A 20596-nucleotide genomic window follows, 5' to 3' on the forward strand; every position below is an offset into this window, starting at 1 on the left:
ATGCTTTGAGACATTTCTCCTGATGAATGAATGAATGAAATACATTTTTATTTTAGTGTCAAATCGCCAATTGGCAACTCATCCCTCATGGGATTAATTGACACATAAACAAATATTACAAGACTTCACTATGGTAATTAAATTATAATTCTTCTTCCGGTGTTCTCTGCATTGTGCATCACATAAAGAGTGAAAACAAAACTCAGGTTGAAATCAATACATAATAGTAAATTACATCCCCAGAGCAGTAAAATAATATACATACATACATACATACACACTGTATACATACATACATACATACATACATACATACATACATACATACACACTGTATACATACATACATACATACATACATACATACATACATACATACATACATACATACATACATACATACATACATCTACATACACACGCCATTAACCACATAAGAAGCTAAATCTTTTTGGGGTTACAATTTAATTATAGGTGGCCTTTTTAAAATTTTATTCCAGGCTTTATTTAAATATTCCGCAAACGGAATATTTACACTGTATACTGACAGTGTAGAGTGTAATGTGTAAAACAGGTTTTATTTCAGTCCTACAGTACCAGAATGTTTAATAGATCTTATTGCTACTCCTCTAGCCTCCGTTGGAGCTCCAGACCTTCATGAAACATTCATCCACGGTGCCACCAAGGTCAGCCGAATTAATAAGGGAAGGGTGAAACTGTTTATCCAAGTGTGGCTTCATGTCACGTGGACTCACTCCTCAGGAATCTAAGGCTGTTTCCCAAATGGCACCCTATTCCCTATATACTGCATTACTTTAGACCAAGGGCCTAGGACCCATTGGGTTCTGGTCAAAAGTAGTGCACTATAAAGGAAACAGGTTTCCATTTGGGATGCACACAAACTCTTGTTGGTTAGTGTTTCATATGACATTTCTCTAATCTGATTTCAGTAATTTACTGGAATGGTGGTAGATGGGGTGGGGGGGTTCTATGTGTGATGTTGCCTCAACACATTTGAATAATGAACGCTATCCATGACAGGTATGAGACTAGCAAACACAAACAGCCAAGATGTAATAATAAGACAAGTGAACTGGGCCAGGGTGTAAGGTGATATCTGTCAGGGTGTAAGGTGATATCTGTCAGGGTGTAAGGTGATATCTGTCAGCGTGCAACCCTCTGCTTTGAACTTGATTTATCACACAGGTCACAAACAGCAAGGCTGTTCCCTCCAGCAGGACGGAGCCAGCACCCTGGTGACACGGTGATTGGGGAGGGAGATAAGTCAAGCTTTACATCGTCCTGCATCGTTAAAGCAGGGAGATACCAGGGTCCTCGGAATTGGCCAGCGTTCTAAATGGCACCCTATTCCCTATATAGTGCACTATTTGGACCAGAACCCTATGGGCCACTACATAGGGAATATGCATGTAGTGCACTATATAGGGAATAGGGTGCCATTTGAGAGGCAGATGGGTTTCCTGCAGGGATCAGGGTACAGACACATGACACTGTGGTATTATGTCTAAGAGGTTTTGGGTTGTTTAACGAGACTGAACACTTTCAACTCTCAACTTCTGTGACCCCCCGGATTAGTTTCACAAACATCTCAATCTAATATAGATGATACAGTTAGATACAGTCGGGTCATCGTACATAGTTCAGGAGTTAAAACAGTCTTCCATGTCTTTAATATCGTAAAACCAAATCTTGTTACAAAACTTTTTGAAGATAACTTCTCATCAAGCACCAAATATTAAATATATTTATATAATAAATAAAATGTGCCAACATACATGTTCTCTAAATAAATAAAAGAAAAGCAAAAATGGGTATTTATAAGTTATACCATAATCAAAAAAATACTTGTAAAACATAACATAACATAACATCATAACATCTATAAACATAATCCTAAAAAGAAAGTGTGTGCAATTTCCCTATTGTAACTAGTGATCATCCACCCACTATTTTGTCAGTATCAATTCCTAAATATTGCATCTTTGCAAACTTGTCCATGTTAGCTTCAGTATGACTGTTGTTTGTGTCATACAGTTCTCCATGCTATTCTATCCTGTAGTAGCATTTTGCATGTATGAGTATCACATCAGTATTCCACACGGTCTCATCTGGAGAAGTTCATTTGATGTGGGCCTATTTGTTGAGAGGAACTGTGGTCCTCTCCAGCCCTGTTCAGTCCAGAAGCAGATACACCAGGATATCCATTGGTAGATTCAGTCGGACCACAATGGAAACTTGCAGTCAGGATCATCTCTTTACACCATCCAATCAACTTTTGTTTGTTCCTTGTTGTTGTTGTTGTTGTTGTTGTCAGGGTCACCTGACCAGGTGGCTGATGATGAGGACTATATCCTGTGCAGTGTCATCTTGGCAGAGGGACACGGTTCTGGGGCCATATGTGATGAGTCAGCCTGTTGACGACCTGCTTCACAAACGCCCCTGCTGGGAAATGAGGACAGAGATGCTGGTGACTCATAGATACTAGAACACTAAAGCCTGGCTTGTCGCCCTAACAACCACTCAAAACAAAGAACAAAAGATAAAACGTCCCGCCAAAAATAATGGTAAGAACTACACCCGAAGACACTTCCAATCCCCAATGTTTTTTTTTGCAAATACAGCATATATATATATATATATATATATATATATACACACACACACACACACACACACATACGTACATACATACATACATACATACATACATACATACATACATACACACACATATATACATACAGTTTAAGTCGGAAGTTTACAAACAACTTAGCCAAATACATTTAAACTCAATTTTTCACAATTTCTTACATTTAATCCTAGTAAAAATTCCCTGTCTTAGGTCAGTTAAGACCACCACTTTATTTTAAGAATGTGAAATGTCAGAATAATAGTAGAGAGAATGATTCATTTCAGCTTTTATTTCTTTCATTACATTCCCAGTGGGTCAGAAGTTTACATACACTCAATTAGTATTTGGTAGCATTGCCTTTAAATTGCTTAACTAGGGTCAAACGTTTCGGGTAGCCTTCCACAAGCGTCCCACAATAAGTTGGGTGAATTTTGGCCCATTCCTCCTGACAGAGGACTGAATCAGGTTGGTTGGCCTCCTTGCTCACACACGCTTTTTTAGTTCTGCCCACACATTTCTATGGGATTGAGGTCAGGGCTTTGTGATGGCCACTCCAATACCTTGACTTTGTTGTCGTTAAGTCATTTTTCCACAACTTTGGAAATATGCTTGGGGTCATTGTCAATTTGGAAGACCCATTTGCGACCAAGCTTTAACTTCCTGACCGATGTCTTGAGATGTTGCTTCAATATATCCACATAATTTTCCTACCTCATGATGCCATCTATTTTGTGAAGTGCACCAGTCCCTCCTGCAGTAAAGCACCCCCACAACATGATGCTGCCACCTCCGTGCTTCACGGTTGGGATGGTGTTCTTCGGCTTGCAAGCCTCCCCCTTTTTCCTCCAAACATAACGATGGTCATTATGGCCAAACAGTTCTATTTTTGTTTCATCAAACCAGAGGACATTTCTCACAAAAAGTCTGATCTTTGTCCCCATGTGCAGTTGCAAACCATAGTCTGGCTTTTTATGGCGGTTTTGGAGCAGTGGCTTCTTCCTGTATCACAACTGCCCGTTATTGGGAGTCCTATAGAGCGGCGCACAATTGGCCCAGCATCATCCGGGTTAGTGTTTGGCCGGGGTAGGCCGTCTTGATAAATAATAATTTTATCTTAACTGACTTGCCTGGTTAAATAAATAAAATAATAAACATACCATTGACTATTTTCCATCATCACTCAAACAACGTCCTTGCGTTTATAACTCTCAAACAAGCCTCTGCATAAGATCAAGATGCCGCAGCTCAGCACATGCCTGCCTCAATTTTCTCTGCTTCCTCTAATACTCCCCCATTTGTTGAGATTGGTTCCAAATTAGCTCGCAATTAAAGTTCCCTGACATGTTAGGAGGACGGAAGAAGGAGATCATTGTAATGCTGTAACAACACATCAGTTATCAGGGTGACATGAGTATCACTATGTGCTGTGTTGTAGGGGACGTTGGGCCGGCAGGTTAATGAAGGCAGGGGGATTAGCACCCGGGGAGAGAAAGAGAGAGAGAGCGGAACCTAAGGGATAGGGGGGCCATGGCCGCTGTCATTACACTAGCTAATTACCCCCAGGCCAGGACAGGGCCGGGCTAAACCAGGACAGGAAGAGAGGGGGCCAGGACATGGCTATAGCAGGACAGGAAGAGAGGTGGCCAGGAAACTAATATTACTATACAATAAAAACTACCTCACTAACAAACTAATATTACTATACGATAAAAACTACCTCACTAACAAACTAATATTACTATACGATAAAAACTACCTCACTAACAAAGTAATATTACTGTACGATTGAAACTACCTCACTAACAAACTAATATTACTGTACGATTGAAACTACCTCACTAACAAACAATTACTACTGTATAGTAGAAACTACCTCGCTAACAAACTGATATTACTGTACGGTAGAAACTACCTCACTAACAAACTAATATTACTATACGATAAAAACTACCTCACTAACAAAGTAATATTACTGTACGATTGAAACTACCTCACTAACAAACTAATATTACTGTACGATTGAAACTACCTCACTAACAAACAATTACTACTGTATAGTAGAAACTACCTCGCTAACAAACTGATATTACTGTACGGTAGAAACTACCTCACTAACAAACTAATATCACTGTACGATTGAAACTACCTCACAAACAAACTAATACCACTTTAAGGTTGAAACTACCTAACTAACAAACTAAAACTACTGTATGGTAGATACTACCTCACAAACAAACTAATATTACTATGCAGTAGAAACTACCTCACTAACAAACTAATATTACTGTACGATTGAAACTACCTCATTAACAAACGAATACTACTGTATGGTAGATACTACCTCACTAACAAACTAATATTACTATGCAGTAGAAACTACCTCACTAACAAACTAATATTACTGTGTGGTAGAAACTACCTCAATAACAAACTAATATTACTGTATGATTGAAACTACCTCACTAACAAACTAATATTACTGTACGGTTGAAACTACCTCACTAACAAACTAACACTACTGTATGGTAGATACTACCTCACTAACAAACTAATATTACTATGCAGTAGAAACTACCTCACTAACAAACTAATATTACTATGCAGTAGAAACTACCTCATTAACAAACTAATATTACTATGCAGTAGAAACTACCTCACTAACAAACTAACACTACTGTATGGTAGATACTACCTCACTAACAAACTAATATTACTATGCAGTAGAAACTACCTCACTAACAAACTAATATTACTGTGTGGTAGAAACTACCTCAATAACAAACTAATATTATTGTATGATTGAAACTACCTCATTAACAAACTAATACTACTGTACGTTAAACCCTAGCTCACTAACAAACTAATATTACTGTACGGTAGAAATACCTCATTAACAAACTAATATTACTGTACGATTGAAACTACCTCACTAACAAACTAATATTACTGTACGATTGAAACTACCTCATTAACAAACTAATATTACTGTACGGTTGAAACTACCTCACTAACAAACTAATATTACTATACGATAAAAACTACCTCACTAACAAACTAATATTACTGTACGGTATAAACTACCTCACTAACAAACTAATATTACTGTACGGTAGAAACTACCTCACTAACAAACTAATATTACTGTACGGTAGAAACTACCTCACTAACAAACTAATATTAGTGTACGGTTGAAACTACCTCATTAACAAACTAATATTACTGTACGGTTGAAACTACCTCATTAACAAACTAATATTACTGTACGGTTGAAACTACCTCATTAACAAACTAATATTACTGTACGATTGAAACTACCTCATTAACAAACTAATATTACTGTACGGTTGAAACTACCTCATTAACAAACTAATATTACTGTACGGTAGAAACTACCTCACTAACAAACTAATATTAGTGTACGGTTGAAACTACCTCATTAACAAACTAATATTACTGTACTGTAGGCACCCCATTTGACATTCTCCTGGTCGACCCTGAGGCACTTGTTCAGTAAGATACATCACAGGCCCATGTTAAAGGTAAAAATCTGTTGTTCTGCCACTGAGCAAGGCAGTTAACCCACTGTTCCCCGGGTGCCGAAGACGTGGATGTCGATTAAGGCAGCCCCCCGCACCTCTCTGATTCAGAGGGGTTGGGTTAAATGTGGAAGATACATTTCAGTTGAAGGCATTCAGTTGTACAACTGACTAGGTGTCCCCCTTTCCCTTTCCCTAAAGTAACTTCCTTTAAATTCTTAAAATATAGTGCACAGAATCCCTTTGACATGATCTGATTTGACTACAAATGCATTGGAAACATGATCCAAACCACAGCCACATGTGTTGTAGGACTAGCGGCGTTGTGCGGAGCCTGGCTGGATGTGAAGGTGGTATGATAACACAGCCAAAAGACTCAAACAGTTTTGAGAGCCAAACAGTTCACATTTACCAAGGAGGTGTTTCTCTCTGCTTCCTCAGAAAATCAGATTTCTGCTACACTCTCAAAACTGTAACTCCGGTTAAATATATAGCAGCCTATATTAATCATGGTTGGACATAAACAATAACATTTTAAATCATTGTGTTTGAGGCCGAAACCGCTTTTCCCTTCATATGTGTGTTTACGCCTCCTATGAGGGGCCCTGTATTTACCGGAGAACACAAATAATCATCCCCCTCAAATGAAAAATCAGCCTTTATCATCCATGAACGTCTGCAGTGCCTTTGTGTACTCTCGTGCTGCCTCCTGATTGCTTGTTTATTATTCCAGGGTGGCCTCTGAGCCAATGGGGGGCGAGCCAGCTACCTCAAGGTGCCAAGTCATTCCCAGCCATTTCCTGTCTGTGACATCATTGTGTATTCCCCAGAAAGCACCCTGATCCGTGTCTTGTCTGCAGCCTGGGTGGCACACGGCGCACACAGCTAGCGTAAACACAAGGTGCAGTGGTGAACCAGTCATTTAGCCTGTTCTCTGGACAGCTATGAAGGGAGAACTCAGGGCTCTGGACGCAATCTGATGCCACGTTTCAATTACTCAGTCACTTTGGATTACCTATGTACCATTCACTGTGATGAAACACTGACCTGTTATGATTTGATTCAGACGTTTTATTCTTGGTGAATTGTTGTGCTGGAATCTGTCATTTGCCAACTCAAACATACTGTGTGCCTTCAGATTGACTAAAGCAAGATTTGCATACTTAATTTGCTGGTCAGAGGAAAGGCCAATTCAATTGAGGGGACAAATGAATTGGCCTTTCCTCTGACCAGCAAATGAAGTATGCAAATCTGGCTTCAGTCAACTCTCTCTCAACATAGCTCATTAAACTAACCAATGCAAAGTGTAGCAAGAGGGTATTTAATTTACCATAACTTTATACATCGACTGCCAGATTAGATTGTATTGGTTATTTGAGACCTACCTGAAAGTCATGTTGACTTTTCCTCAAAAAGCCTAATTTGATCATCTATTTCTGGAACATTTCTCTAAACATTTCTGTATTCTTTGATTGTATTGTAAGGACATGTGACTTGTAAAAATGCAAGCCTAACTGGTCTGTTTCATTTTCTCTCTTCACACTGATGAAGGCTGCAAAGCCAAAACGTCCGTGTACACTATTCCTGATGCAGTGAAAACAAGCTTCATGCGACATGGATTTGAGTGCGAACCCATCACACCTTTGGTTTGTCTGAATTCACAATTAGGCACCAGCCAAGCTTCTGGGAGAGCACCATGATCCCCTTCTGATTACCTCTCTCACCAACCCACCTGAGAGAAAAGCACCTCTCTCTCTCTCCAGCTATACATCGATTCACAAATCCAAGGGAAATCCTGATGAAAACAAGCTTTCCTCCAAGGCTGAGATGATATGGGTCAAATAATTACACCCTATTCCCTACATAGTGCACTACTTTTGACAAGAGCCCTATGAGCCCTGGTCAAAAGTAGTGCACTACAGCATATTGAGTCAGTTCCATTTGGAACTGACTCAATGTGGTTTCAGTTATACTGAAACAATGATCTGAGATCTGTAAATCAAACATGAAAAGGCCTTGGAGGAAAAGACAGAATAGATTTTTCATTGGTCATCCAGTCAGGCAATACTTTGTCCATCTCTTCGGGAAAGGAAAGATTCAGTCATCCCCATCTGTAGTGTTGTACAGCACTGCTTTCATGAATACGCCTGCTTATCAAAATGACTACCACTTTCAAACATTCTCCAGTTGAATGACACAATAAAGATATAGGCTTTAGTCTCAGTGCTGAAATCGTACATTTAGTGTACTGTGGATGTGCACCTCTACTCATTCCCAGCTTCCAATGGGCTCATTCAATCCCTGTCCTATCCTCCTCCCCAAGTTGTTGTTGTAACGACATGTTTTCAAACACCTTACCTGGTAAATGCATGTAAGTAAGTAAATAAATACAGAAACAACTCATGCCATGTCAGAGCTTCTTCCACTTCGTAAACCTCATAGACATCTTGCCTTTCCACACTGCTCTCAGGGTTTTTCATTGTAAAGCACAAGGCAGCTAGAGGTTGTGACTCAAATGGAACACTATTCCCTATATAGTGCACTACTTTTAACCAGATCAAAAATAATACACTATACAGGCAATAGGGAGACATATGGCATGCATCCACACTGTTCCTACAACAGCAAAGCTAAACAGATTCAACAAGCCCTCCCCTTACCTTCTAGAACAGTACAGAGCTACAGGGGAGATGGTCGGAGTCTCAAATGGCCCTCTATTCCCTATATAGTGCAATACTTTTGACCAAGGTCCATAGATACAAAGGATGCACTATATAGGCAATAGGGTACCATTTGGGATGCAACCAGGGGCCTTACTCTTCATTTCTGCTGGATGAGTCTCACTTTGTCTGTAATAATAATCATAGCTTTGTGTCTCTGTCTTACCTTCCATAATATACAGCTAAGAGTGCAGGAACCAATGGGACTGGTCCTTTCTTTTTAAGAGACCCTGAGGTGATCTCTCTGATACTGGAGGATGTGTCAATGTAAGCTGGTGTATAGCAACTATATGTGGACAACACCAAATTAATTGTTGCAATTTTAGATATTTATCTTGTAGATCAGCACATCTGGACTGAATATGAGGGGTATCGTTCATTAATTATTCATAGATTTTCAGTATTCAAACAATCAGCAGACTTACAACCTCAGGGTGTGTGTGTGTGTGTGTGTGTGTGTGTGTGTGTGTGTGTGTGTGTGTGTGTGTGTGTGTGTGTGTGTGTGTGTGTGTGTGTGTGTGTGTGTGTGTGTGTGTGTGTGTGTGTGTGTGTGTTGGTCTCCTGTCTACCAAAGCCTTGTCTGGATTGAAATACTGTATCTTTGATCTTATCTCCAGCCCTGGTCTGCACCGGTCCTTTGTTGAATCCTCACATAGTTGGAGTGCTTTGCAGTCTGCACCTGTTTCTTATTGGGATGCCACTAGGTCTTATAGCTCTGCAGTCTGTACCTGTTTCTTATTGGGATGCCAGTAGGTCTCAGCTCTGCAGTCTGCACCTGTTTCTTATTGGGATGCCAGTAGGTCTTATAGCTCTGCAGTCTGTACCTGTTTCTTATTGGGATGCCACTAGGTCTTATAGCTCTGCAGTCGGCACCTGTTTCTTATTGGGATGCCAGTAGGTCTCAGCTCTGCAGTCTGTACCTGTTTCTTATTGGGATGCCAGTAGATCTCAGCTCTGCAGTCAGCACCTGTTTCTTATTGGGATGCCAGTAGGTCTTAGCTCTGCAGTCTGTACCTGTTTCTTATTGGGATGCCACTAGGTCTTATAGCTCTGCAGTCTGCACCTGTTTCTTATTGGGATGCCACTAGGTCTTATAGCTCTGCAGTCTGCACCTGTTTCTTATTGGGATGCCACTAGGTCTTATAGCTCGGCAGTCTGTACCTGTTTCTTATTGGGATGCCACTAGATCTCAGCTCTGCAGTCGGCACCTGTTTCTTATTGGGATGCCAGTAGGTCTTAGCTCTGCAGTCTGTACCTGTTTCTTATTGGGATGCCAGTAGGTCTTATAGCTCTGCAGTCGGCACCTGTTTCTTATTGGGATGCCACTAGGTCTCAGCTCTGCAGTCTGTACCTGTTTCTTATTGGGATGCCACTAGGTCTCAGCTCTGCAGTCGGCACCTGTTTCTTATTGGGATGCCACTAGGTCTCAGCTCTGCAGTCTGTACCTGTTTCTTATTGGGATGCCACTAGGTCTCAGCTCTGCAGTCTGTACCTGTTTCTTATTGGAATGCCACTAGGTCTCAGCTCTGCAGTCTGCACCTGTTTCTTATTGGGATGCCACTAGGTCTCAGCTCTGCAGTCTGCACCTGTTTCTTATTGGGATGCCACTAGGTCTCAGCTCTGCAGTCTGCACCTGTTTCTTATTGGGATGCCACTAGGTCTTATAGCTCTGCAGTCTGCACATGTTTCTTATTGGGATGCCACTAGGTCTCAGCTCTGCAGTCTGCACCTGTTTCTTATTGGGATGCCACTAGGTCTCAGCTCTGCAGTCTGTACCTGTTTCTTATTGGAATGCCACTAGGTCTCAGCTCTGCAGTCTGCACCTGTTTCTTATTGGGATGCCAGTAGGTCTCAGCTCTGCAGTCTGTACCTGTTTCTTATTGGGATGCCACTAGGTCTTATAGCTCTGCAGTCGGCACCTGTTTCTTATTGGGATGCCAGTAGGTCTCAGCTCTGCAGTCTGCACCTGTTTCTTATTGGGATGCCAGTAGGTCTCAGCTCTGCAGTCTGTACCTGTTTCTTATTGGGATGCCAGTAGATCTCAGCTCTGCAGTCAGCACCTGTTTCTTATTGGGATGCCAGTAGGTCTTAGCTCTGCAGTCTGCACCTGTTTCTTATTGGGATGCCAGTAGGTCTCAGCTCTGCAGTCTGCACTTGTGGCCCACAGTTAAATCCACCAAACAAAATATTGTCAAGTCCATTGCCCTGCAGTATATCCATAGTCTATTCGTCATAGTCTATTCGTCATAGTCTATTCGTCATAGTCTATTCGTCATAGTCTATTCGTCATAGTCTATTCGTCATTGCAATGTATTCTGTCAGATATTTCCATTCAATCTAAATTGTTACATTCGTCAATCAATTATATTTTCAATCATATTATCACTTTACATATTATAGCTGAATAATCAGCGAGGGTGTAGTGGAAATTGAAGTTCCCCACTGGTCACAAAGTGGTTGAATCAAGGTTGTTTCAACGTCATGTGTGAAGGTATTGTGATGTGGAATCTATGTGGAAAATACATTGGATTTGAAAAAAGTACAATTTAAAACGGTTGTTTTAAGGGTGAAATTTGAACTACAGGATTGTGTCATCATGGTAAACAAACTTCAACATAGACAAACCTTGGAGAAAATATGTATTGGACATGTACCTTTCAAACAACGTCAGATCTTCAACTTAACTCCACTGGGCAGCACCTCCTACTGGAGAACTGATGTATCTATCTACAGCTACTCTTTGGCCTCCCATCCAGGGTTTTAACCAACATCTGTGTTAAAGAATAGGCCTAAATCAAATCAAACTTTTTAAAAGTGCATTTAAAGTTAGATTTTCTTTCATTTAGTCCTATTCTTTAAATGACATTTTTGGATGAAATGGAGACATGAATACAACATATCAATGATTCATTGTAGACAACTGTAATTAAAGCCAGACTAAGTCAAGGGCACAGATGGAACTATCCAAGCAGAAGGTGCATATCTCATACTGTTGATATTTGGTTGTGTTGACAACCAAAGACTAATCAATATCACTTTTGAAATACAACAAATTGCATATTCATTTGTCCACAAGTTAACCAATTATACTGTATGTTGGATTCACCTCTCTAACTCAACCAAAAATATAAGTGAAAGACTGTGATTAAGCCAGTGGTTCAGATGGAACTATCCAAGCAGTAGATACATCTCCTTTAAATGTTGATATCTGGTTGCATTGTCAACCAAAGACAATTCAATATTAGGTTTGTAATATTAAGTTATGGCTATTTTACAAACGAATGTAACATTCAACATTAAAATGAGTATCACATCCATGGCCACATTGAGGTTACTGTAACTATACATGTCTTGTTGTGTAATCATATAACGCCTGCATGTTGAAGATAGCATGCGTGACCTATGCATGTCTTGTTGTGTAATCATATAACGCGTGCATGTTTAAGATAGCATGCATGACCTATACATGTCTTGTTGTGTAATCATATAACGCGTGCATGTTGAAGATAGCATACATGACCTATACATGTCTTGTTGTGTAATCATATAACGCGTGCATGTTGAAGATAGCATGCATGACCTATACATGTCTTGTTGTGTAATCATATAACGCGTGCATGTTGAAGATAGCATACATGACCTATACATGTCTTGTTGTGTAATCATATAACGCGTGCATGTTGAAGATAGCATGCATGACCTATACATGTCTTGTTGTGTAATCATATAACGCGTGCATGTTGAAGATAGCATGCGTGACCTATGCAGGTCTGTGGAGAGCTTCACAATTACTGTAATAATCTGCGCAGAATCTCTAACGGCATTGATCACTTGCGCAATGTACTTTTAATGTCATCTCAACTGCAATCCCGGTCATTCGGTTCTGCTAAAATATTAAACACAGTGATAACACATTATTAATGCTGAATAAATAAAACATATATTTTAAATTGAATTCCCATTTTAATTTTGCTGTGCTTTTAAAAATGTTTTAAAGTGCATAGACATTTGGTTGACAATTAAACCAAAACATCTGACATTGTTTTTCGATTGGAATTTCTTGGTACTTACTGCCTTTATAGTCCCCATGGGGAAACTGTGTTGCCGTGTCATGTACACGTTTAAAGTGGCGTTATATATATATATATATATATATATATATATTTAAAAACTAGCCTGCTGTCCTTACTGTGTCGATAGGAACATTAGCCCGAGATATTTAGGAGGGATATCACACCTGGCACAAATGACTGTCTAGTTCTGTTTTTCCTGCTGAGGGGTGCCCAGAGGGGAGTAGCTCAAAGTCCGGGTACAAGGGTTGTTCTCATGGTAGAATAGGTCTATACTCCACCTGTTATCATGGTAGAATAGGTCTATACTCCACCTGTTCTCATGGTAGAATAGGTCTATACTCCACCTGTTCTCATGGTAGAATAGGTCTGTACTCCACCTGTTCTCATGGTAGAATAGGTCTATACTCCACCTGTTCTCATGGTAGAATAGGTCTGTACTCCACCTGTTCTCATGGTAGAATGGGTCTATACTCCACCTGTTCTCATGGTAGAATATGTCTGTACTCCACCTGTTCTCATGGTAGAATAGGTCTATACTCCACCTGTTCTCATGTATGTCACAGTCATTCTTTACACTGTCCACTTGACCTAGTCCCCTGCTATATCAGAACTCAGGCACCCCTCGCCCCATTTGTGTGTCAATTATATAATAATAATATATAACAATCATAATAACAATAATAATATTAATCATAATAAAATGTGTATAATTATAAATAACAATTTGCTAAAATGTATTTTAGGCCAAAATATTATTTTATGTAATTTACCTTGGGCCAAATCTTATTAAGAAACGAATGAACTGAATATAGAATAGTACAAGACAGTATCAGAAAGCCATATATCCTCGAAGGAAGGAATGCATTCTGGAGATAATGAACAACTGTTACCAGTGTATGCAGTTAGTTATTCAAGACTCATTTTCTGATGAAGTTATTGGCACCCAGTGATATAAACCGAGACTACACATTTTTTATTTTAAAATCACGTTATTTCATTCTTACATTGCATTTAAATTATACATTCGGTAGGCCTATAATTTGCTTATTAGGAACATCACAATTACTTCAACCCTTATAGAAAACATTCCGTTATTGGTCAACACAGAAAATAGTCTGTATTATATTGATTTATTATAGATTGATTTTATTTTCTTGTCCTTTTCAAAACCACATATTTGTCATCGAACATTTTGCATCCCGATTTTCTAAGAAAAGAAACTCTGCAAAGTATTGGCTAAGGTTTAGCAGTCAACGAAGAGCAGGAAACTCACTGCAGGTCGTATTGAAGGCCCATTTCAGACTAACCCTTTGTACCAAAGTACAATTCCACACAGGCCTGGCCTATATTATATTCAACATCTCAATAGATTAGCGCGTTTCAATAACTATCAGACGTTATTTGGCGTCTTTCCAACAACCACTGGGATACGGTATTGCATCCTGCCATTATCAAAACAACTTACATAATACTGGTTAACAACATTGACGTCGATTGCTGTAGGCCTTCTCCCAGCACATATTTAAAAAAATGCTATATTCTCTTACCCCCATTTCCAGCAAATTCCTGCGCGGTTGGAACCGTCCATTTTAGTTGGATAGATTTCCTATGGGACGTAGGCCGAGGTTCCATCGCAGGTGAGGCCCGTGGTAATCTATTATCACCCACACGATGTGCTGAGTCGTTTTTTGTTGTGAATAGAACGCTAATGCTTCTCTCCGATCTTATTTCGAAGCCTTTCTGTCGAGGAATGCTCTCGAACCAAGGCGAGTCCCTGTTCTACAACAACATCTGTTCATTTCACGTGACTTTTGTAAAATACTAACATCTGTTCAGAATAGGTTTCATTCGGTGCCTCTCTCTGCGTCGTGTCCGTTACCAACTCCTCTCCGCAAACACAGGAACGTATACTTGCTCTTAGTTGTATTACATTTCTGAGTTGGAGAGAGTTTGTTGACTTCAAATTAAGCTATTTTACTTGTCAACGGGAACAGCTTGGATGTTCATATAAGCAAGTTGTGTTCTTAGGTAGGCTAAGGACTAGGTTTATCTTTTGCATTCAGGTTTTTAGTTTGCACATAACTCTATTTTGCGTTTTGGAACTTTTCTTTTGATTCTGCAGTGACTGTGTCCATAAAAACAAGCGCTGTATAGGAGACTTTCACAAATGCTGGCTGTATACTCCACCACCTCACACTAGCCTACAGGGCCTACCAAAGACGCCTTGAATTTCATAGACATCTGGGAATTCCATACATGCCTCACAAGCCAATTGCACACCTTCAAACGGACACGTGCTTTGAATTAAACGACTTCAGGAGGGTTGAAGAGTCCAAAATACTTTTCCAGATTCAACAAACGGATGGATAGATGAAGCGTCCAGGGGCAGTAACTGCAGGCTATGCAATACTTTGATTGAACATGTATTCTGAGGGAACACGCCTGCGATCTCAGATTGACAATCCGTTGTTCTGCGTTATCTGCCATAAAGGGACATGTTTGCACAGCATCTACAACTGATACACATGGCCTTTAATACATGCTAATGCTAATAATCTATCAACACCCGTTCACCTCAAAAAAATCGGTGAAGAATATGGGGACAACGTTATGGGGATCAATTCATTAGACGCGCTTTGATTTACAGGCGGTTTGGCAGGAGCTTTAGCCTGAGCGCTTGCTATTATAGCCCGCCATATGGGAAATAACGTGCGCTCATCAGTTCGATTTATTAAATAGTTTATGTTTATATGAAAGCCACAGACAGAAAATAAAACCCACCAACAAGATTTGTTAACGTAAGCTTAATATTTGACTCTGTCTCGCATCAGTAGCCTATTACATTTAGCAAAGTAACATGACTCTTTGTGAATAGATTAGAAGTAGCCTAAAATAATACAGACAGTCAATTACAATAGGCCTGCTACATCGTCTAGGCTACATACTAGGCTATATGCAATATCATGATTTAAGGTGTTATGAATCGCATATCAATATATATCACAATTGAATAGGCCTATATCAATTTAGTATGTTTCAGCTTTTGCAAAACTATTCTCAATTTCTCATTAAAGAAAGAAGAAAGTTCACGCAACTGATCAATCATGTCGATTTGCAACCTAATTTATCAGGAACATTGAGTAACTTCATTTATCAGAAACATGGAATAATCTCATTTATCAGGAACACAGAATAATCTAATATATCAGAAACATGGAATAATCTCATTTATTTGGAACACATAATAATCTCATTTATCAGGAACACAGAATAATCTAATATATCAGGAACATGGAATAATCTCATTAACAGGAACGTGGAATAACCTAATTTATCAGGAACATGGTATAACCTAATTTAATATGAAAACATAATAACCTAATTTATCAGGAAAACGGAATAACCTAATTTATCAGGAACATGGAATAACCTCATTTATCAGGAACATGGAATAAACTCATTTATCAGGAACACTGAATAACCTCATTTATCAGGAACATGGAATAAACTCATTTATCAGGAACATGGAATAACCTCATTTATCAGGAACATGGAATAAACTCATATATCAGGAACACTGAATAACCTCATTTATCAGGAACATGGAATAAACTCATTTATCAGGAACATGGAATAACCTCATTTATCAGGAACACTGAATAACCTCATTTATCAGGAACATGGAATAAACTCATTTATCAGGAACACTGAATAACCTAATTTATCAGGAACGTGGAATAAACTCATTTATCAGGAACACTGAATAACCTCATTTATCAGGAACATGGAATAAACTCATTTATCAGGAACACTGAATAACCTCATTTATCAGGAACATGGAATAAACTCATTTATCAGGAACATGGAATAACCTCATTTATCAGGAACATGGATGGAATAAACTCATTTATCAGGAACGTGGAATAACCTTCTTTATCAGGAACGTGGAATAACCTCATTTATCAGGAACACTGAATAACCTCATTTATCAGGAACATGGAATAAACTCATTTATCAGGAACACTGAATAACCTCATTTATCAGGAACATGGAATAAACTCATTTATCAGGAACATGGAATAAACTCATTTATCAGGAACATGGAATAACCTCCATCAGGAACATGGAATAAACTCATTTATCAGGAAGATGGAATAACCTCATTTATCAGGAACACTGAATAACCTCATTTATCAGGAAAATGGAATAACCTAATTTATCAGGAAGATGGAATAAACTCATTTATCAGGAACATGGAATAACCTCATTCATCAGGAACATGGAATAACCTCCATCAGGAACATGGAATAACCTCATTTATCAGGAACATGGAATAACCTCATTTATCAGGAACATGGAATAAACTAATTCATCAGGAACACTGAATAAACTCATTTATCAGGAACATGGAATAAACTCATTTATCAGGAACATGGAATAACCTCATTTATCAGGAACATGGAATAAACTCATTTATCAGGAACGTGGAATAACCTTCTTTATCAGGAACGTGGAATAACCTAATTTGTCAGGAAATTGAATCATCTAATTTACCAGGAACATGGAATAATAGCAAATGTCAACACTATAGGCTTTAGTGACGCACAAAGTGTTGCTACACAATTATAAACGGCAAAGTTTGCCCACTACTATACAATAATAATTAAAGCAGTAGTCTGGTTTATTTTACAAACAGGCTAATAATAATATTGTTCATAATAATAATAATAATACATTATTCCAACGATGTCCGTTCATTACTACAAAACAAACCTAATAAATAGTATGATTATTTAGTCTGGGTCGAGAGAAATCCGATATTCGGAGGCATTTCAGGAGTATGTTGGTTTAAGATGAAGCGTGATTATGTTGATTATAAGACCATGCCAAAAACAACCGTGAAACGTTTCCCAGGTGGACACAGTTTAAATACATTTCATACACACCTCTTACTGAATGATCTCTGCGAAAGTTGTTGTCCTAAATGTGAATGTTAAGCATGGTCCACTTGTGGATTGGAGCAGGACACATTATAAACATTCACTTCAATGTGAAGACTTACCGCCAATGTATTAACTATTTGTGTCAGATTAAAAGTCGAAGTAGCCTAACTGGTAGCCTACCAGATAACTCTGCTGCATAAGATTGCATGTTTGCATCAAAAGAGGGAATTACTAAAGTATTTGACAATTGTTCGATCCTAGGACATTTAGATTTGTATAATCATACCATATGTGTTTGGTTTAAACTTAATTAATGAAGTAAAAAGGGAAATTGTTTTGTTTTATCATTTACTTTATTGCGGAAAATATACAATTATTTACACAACAATAATAAAAATAGGAATGCATTTCAGACATAGGATCTATTCCTCATGTAACACGTGTCATCAATAAATAAATAAATGTATTCTGAAAAGAATAACCTCAATTATTTTTGCACAGGTTGGCGACATATTAATTCAACCCATTAGCCTATAATACCGCAGTCAGTCCACATCGAAAGTCTCACACGGAAACTGAGACAAATGCGTCGATGCTGCCCTTTAACCTCCACAGAATACTGTCCACAGAGTCAAAGACATGCATGAAAACATACATTTCCAAGTAACATTCGTCGTCAACAATAAAAAAAACTAACGTATTTCAGAATGTAGTAGTGTAGTAGCCTAGCACTCGAATGCAGATCCAGGTCGTCCAAACGCGGGCCTTTCCCAGGCAAAGTGCTCTCCCCACGCCCTGTCCTTTTTGGTTTTAAATGGTTGTCAAAGTTTGCTCCCATAAACCGCAGCTTTGTGTGTTTCCAGCATTATTCTCCAGAATTGCCCCGTTGTCATACTGATAAGCAGAATCAGCTGTCACCTGCAGATCAGAACAATTATAAAAAAGACGATTAATTATTGACGCCTGACTACGAAAAAGTTCAACAAAACACAGCAACCTAGACTTGTTTATGGCTGCAGTATGACTCACAGATCCAGGAAAGTACAACAGTCTATTAAAGTAGAACACTATTTAAACTGATACTGTTAAAAAAAACAATAGCCCAAATAGGCTGTAGTCAAATGTAGTAGGCCCATAGGCCTAAAGTGATTATTTTTGTATTTAGTCATTTTGTACAACGAACATCAACTGAAATGGTTGCAATGTAGTACGGTCTTAAAAAGTAAGACAATGAGTTGGAAAACAGAGCATACCATTTTGGACTACAGCTCTTCGGCCGTGAGCTAGTGAGATGCTGACATGGACCAAGCGCCCTCCATCCTCCATACAGAAAACGCATAGCTTAATCTCTCATGAGCCACATAACTACAACTTGCCATTTTGGAGTCCAATTCATCGCTCTGCAGAACTTGGTACAGGAAATCGATGTACCTGGCAGCAAGTTTTAAGGTTTGTATTTTGCTCAGTTTGTCTGAAGGCAAAGTGGGGATGATTTTCCGCAAAGACGAGAAAGCTTCGTTGAGTGACTGCGTCCTCTGCCGCTCGCGCACGTTCGCCATGACTCGTTGCGTCTGTAGGTCTTCGAAAGAATGTGGACTGCTGCTGCTTGACTTTTTCCCTCTTTTCCCAGGGGTAGGGCTATCTGAATCCTCCCCGTTTTTCCTGCTTGATGTCCTTTTCCTCCCACATCTCTTCGGTTGCCTATCCAGTTCCCCCTCACTGTTGCCGAGACTGTCTAGTGGAGAGCCTGGGGAGCTCGACTCTTCCCCGGTCATTTCCTCAGACATCACCCCTCAGTTAGAAGACAGACAAGCGACAGTCAGTCCGAATGATCCAAGCATCAAGTTAACGGTTATTTCCAGTTGCGCCTTCGATTCACCGCCTTTGAAGACACCAATAATAAAGTATCCATACATGGGATCCCGAGACAAGAAATGTTTTCTGATACTTGAGAAAGTTACGGAGTTCTTATAGCCTGTATGGCGTAAAGATTTGGAGAGAGAGAGGATTGGCCAATAAAGTATATTACGTGTAAAGAGGGGTGGGCGCGAGCAAGGAACTATGAGGAACTCCTCTCGCTGCATGGTCTGCTGAAAACAAAGTCGGAGACCGCTGAAAGCTACTTCATCAATGGCGGGATTGGTATCGTATAGCCTAGAATATAAATAGGATAGGCTTATCAAAGTAACACATTTTGTTTGATCTGAATCTCATTTAATATGCTAATGTGTAATGACACTATTAGGTAAAACATAAATATGTTTAAGCGTTGAATGCAATATTTGTTTTTACGCTGCAACAAACAATCTAGATTTTAACTCAATGTATCCCATGCACCATGTTGTAATTCAAGATTAAATTAAACACTAAAGTAAAACAGTAACACGATATGGAGCAAAACGATGAATACCTAAACGTTATTCTTATATTCCTCTAGTTTGGATAAACATGATCATTATACGCTGGCTCATTCATGCGCACAAGTAGAGCATATCCAATAGACCACACACACACCACCTGTAAACATACAACTGGCAACCCGCTGCTGACCCAACCTTTAATTTACCTAAACAGTTTTCGAGGTAATTATCCTGGATGAGAATGATCCTGGATGAGAATGATTCTGGATGAGAATGATTCTGGGTGAGAATGATCCTGGGTGAGAATGATT

The 20596-nt window shown here is 39.1% G+C and overlaps 1 protein-coding gene and 1 long non-coding RNA gene across 4 annotated transcripts; both read right to left on the minus strand.

Moving 5' to 3' along the window:
* Window positions 1-448: 448 nt before the first annotated feature.
* LOC118944769 (uncharacterized) lies at window positions 449-14889 on the minus strand. The gene is made up of 2 exons (XR_005040067.2): window positions 14530-14889; window positions 449-2460 (listed from the first exon to the last, which is right to left on the minus strand). It is a non-coding gene; the product is annotated as an uncharacterized LOC118944769 (long non-coding RNA).
* A 3367-nt stretch (window positions 14890-18256) lies between these two features.
* Window positions 18257-20476, minus strand: LOC100136714 (Dermo-1). 3 transcript variants are annotated; one of them, XM_021586325.3, is made up of 2 exons: window positions 19179-20476; window positions 18257-18843 (listed from the first exon to the last, which is right to left on the minus strand). In XM_021586325.3, exon 1 carries the CDS (start codon window positions 19710-19712, stop codon window positions 19209-19211), a length of 504 nt encoding a protein of 167 aa, XP_021442000.1. In that variant the 5' UTR covers window positions 19713-20476; the 3' UTR covers window positions 18257-18843; window positions 19179-19208.
* Window positions 20477-20596: the final 120 nt, after the last annotated feature.

This window comes from Oncorhynchus mykiss, chromosome 2 (genome assembly GCF_057628025.1).
Source record: "Oncorhynchus mykiss isolate SJ-2025 chromosome 2, ASM5762802v1, whole genome shotgun sequence".
Taxonomy (NCBI): domain Eukaryota; kingdom Metazoa; phylum Chordata; class Actinopteri; order Salmoniformes; family Salmonidae; genus Oncorhynchus; species Oncorhynchus mykiss.

Excerpts from the sequence above, each read along its gene's own strand:
- LOC100136714 (XM_021586317.3), bottom strand. The coding sequence starts at position 19,712 with ATGTCTGAGGAAATGACCGGGGAAGAGTCGAGCTCCCCAGGCTCTCCA. Across the intron at positions 18,844-19,301 it reads ATGAATTGGACTCCAAAATG|GTGACAGCTGATTCTGCTTA; the intron begins GCAAGTTGTAGT and ends TCTGATCTGCAG.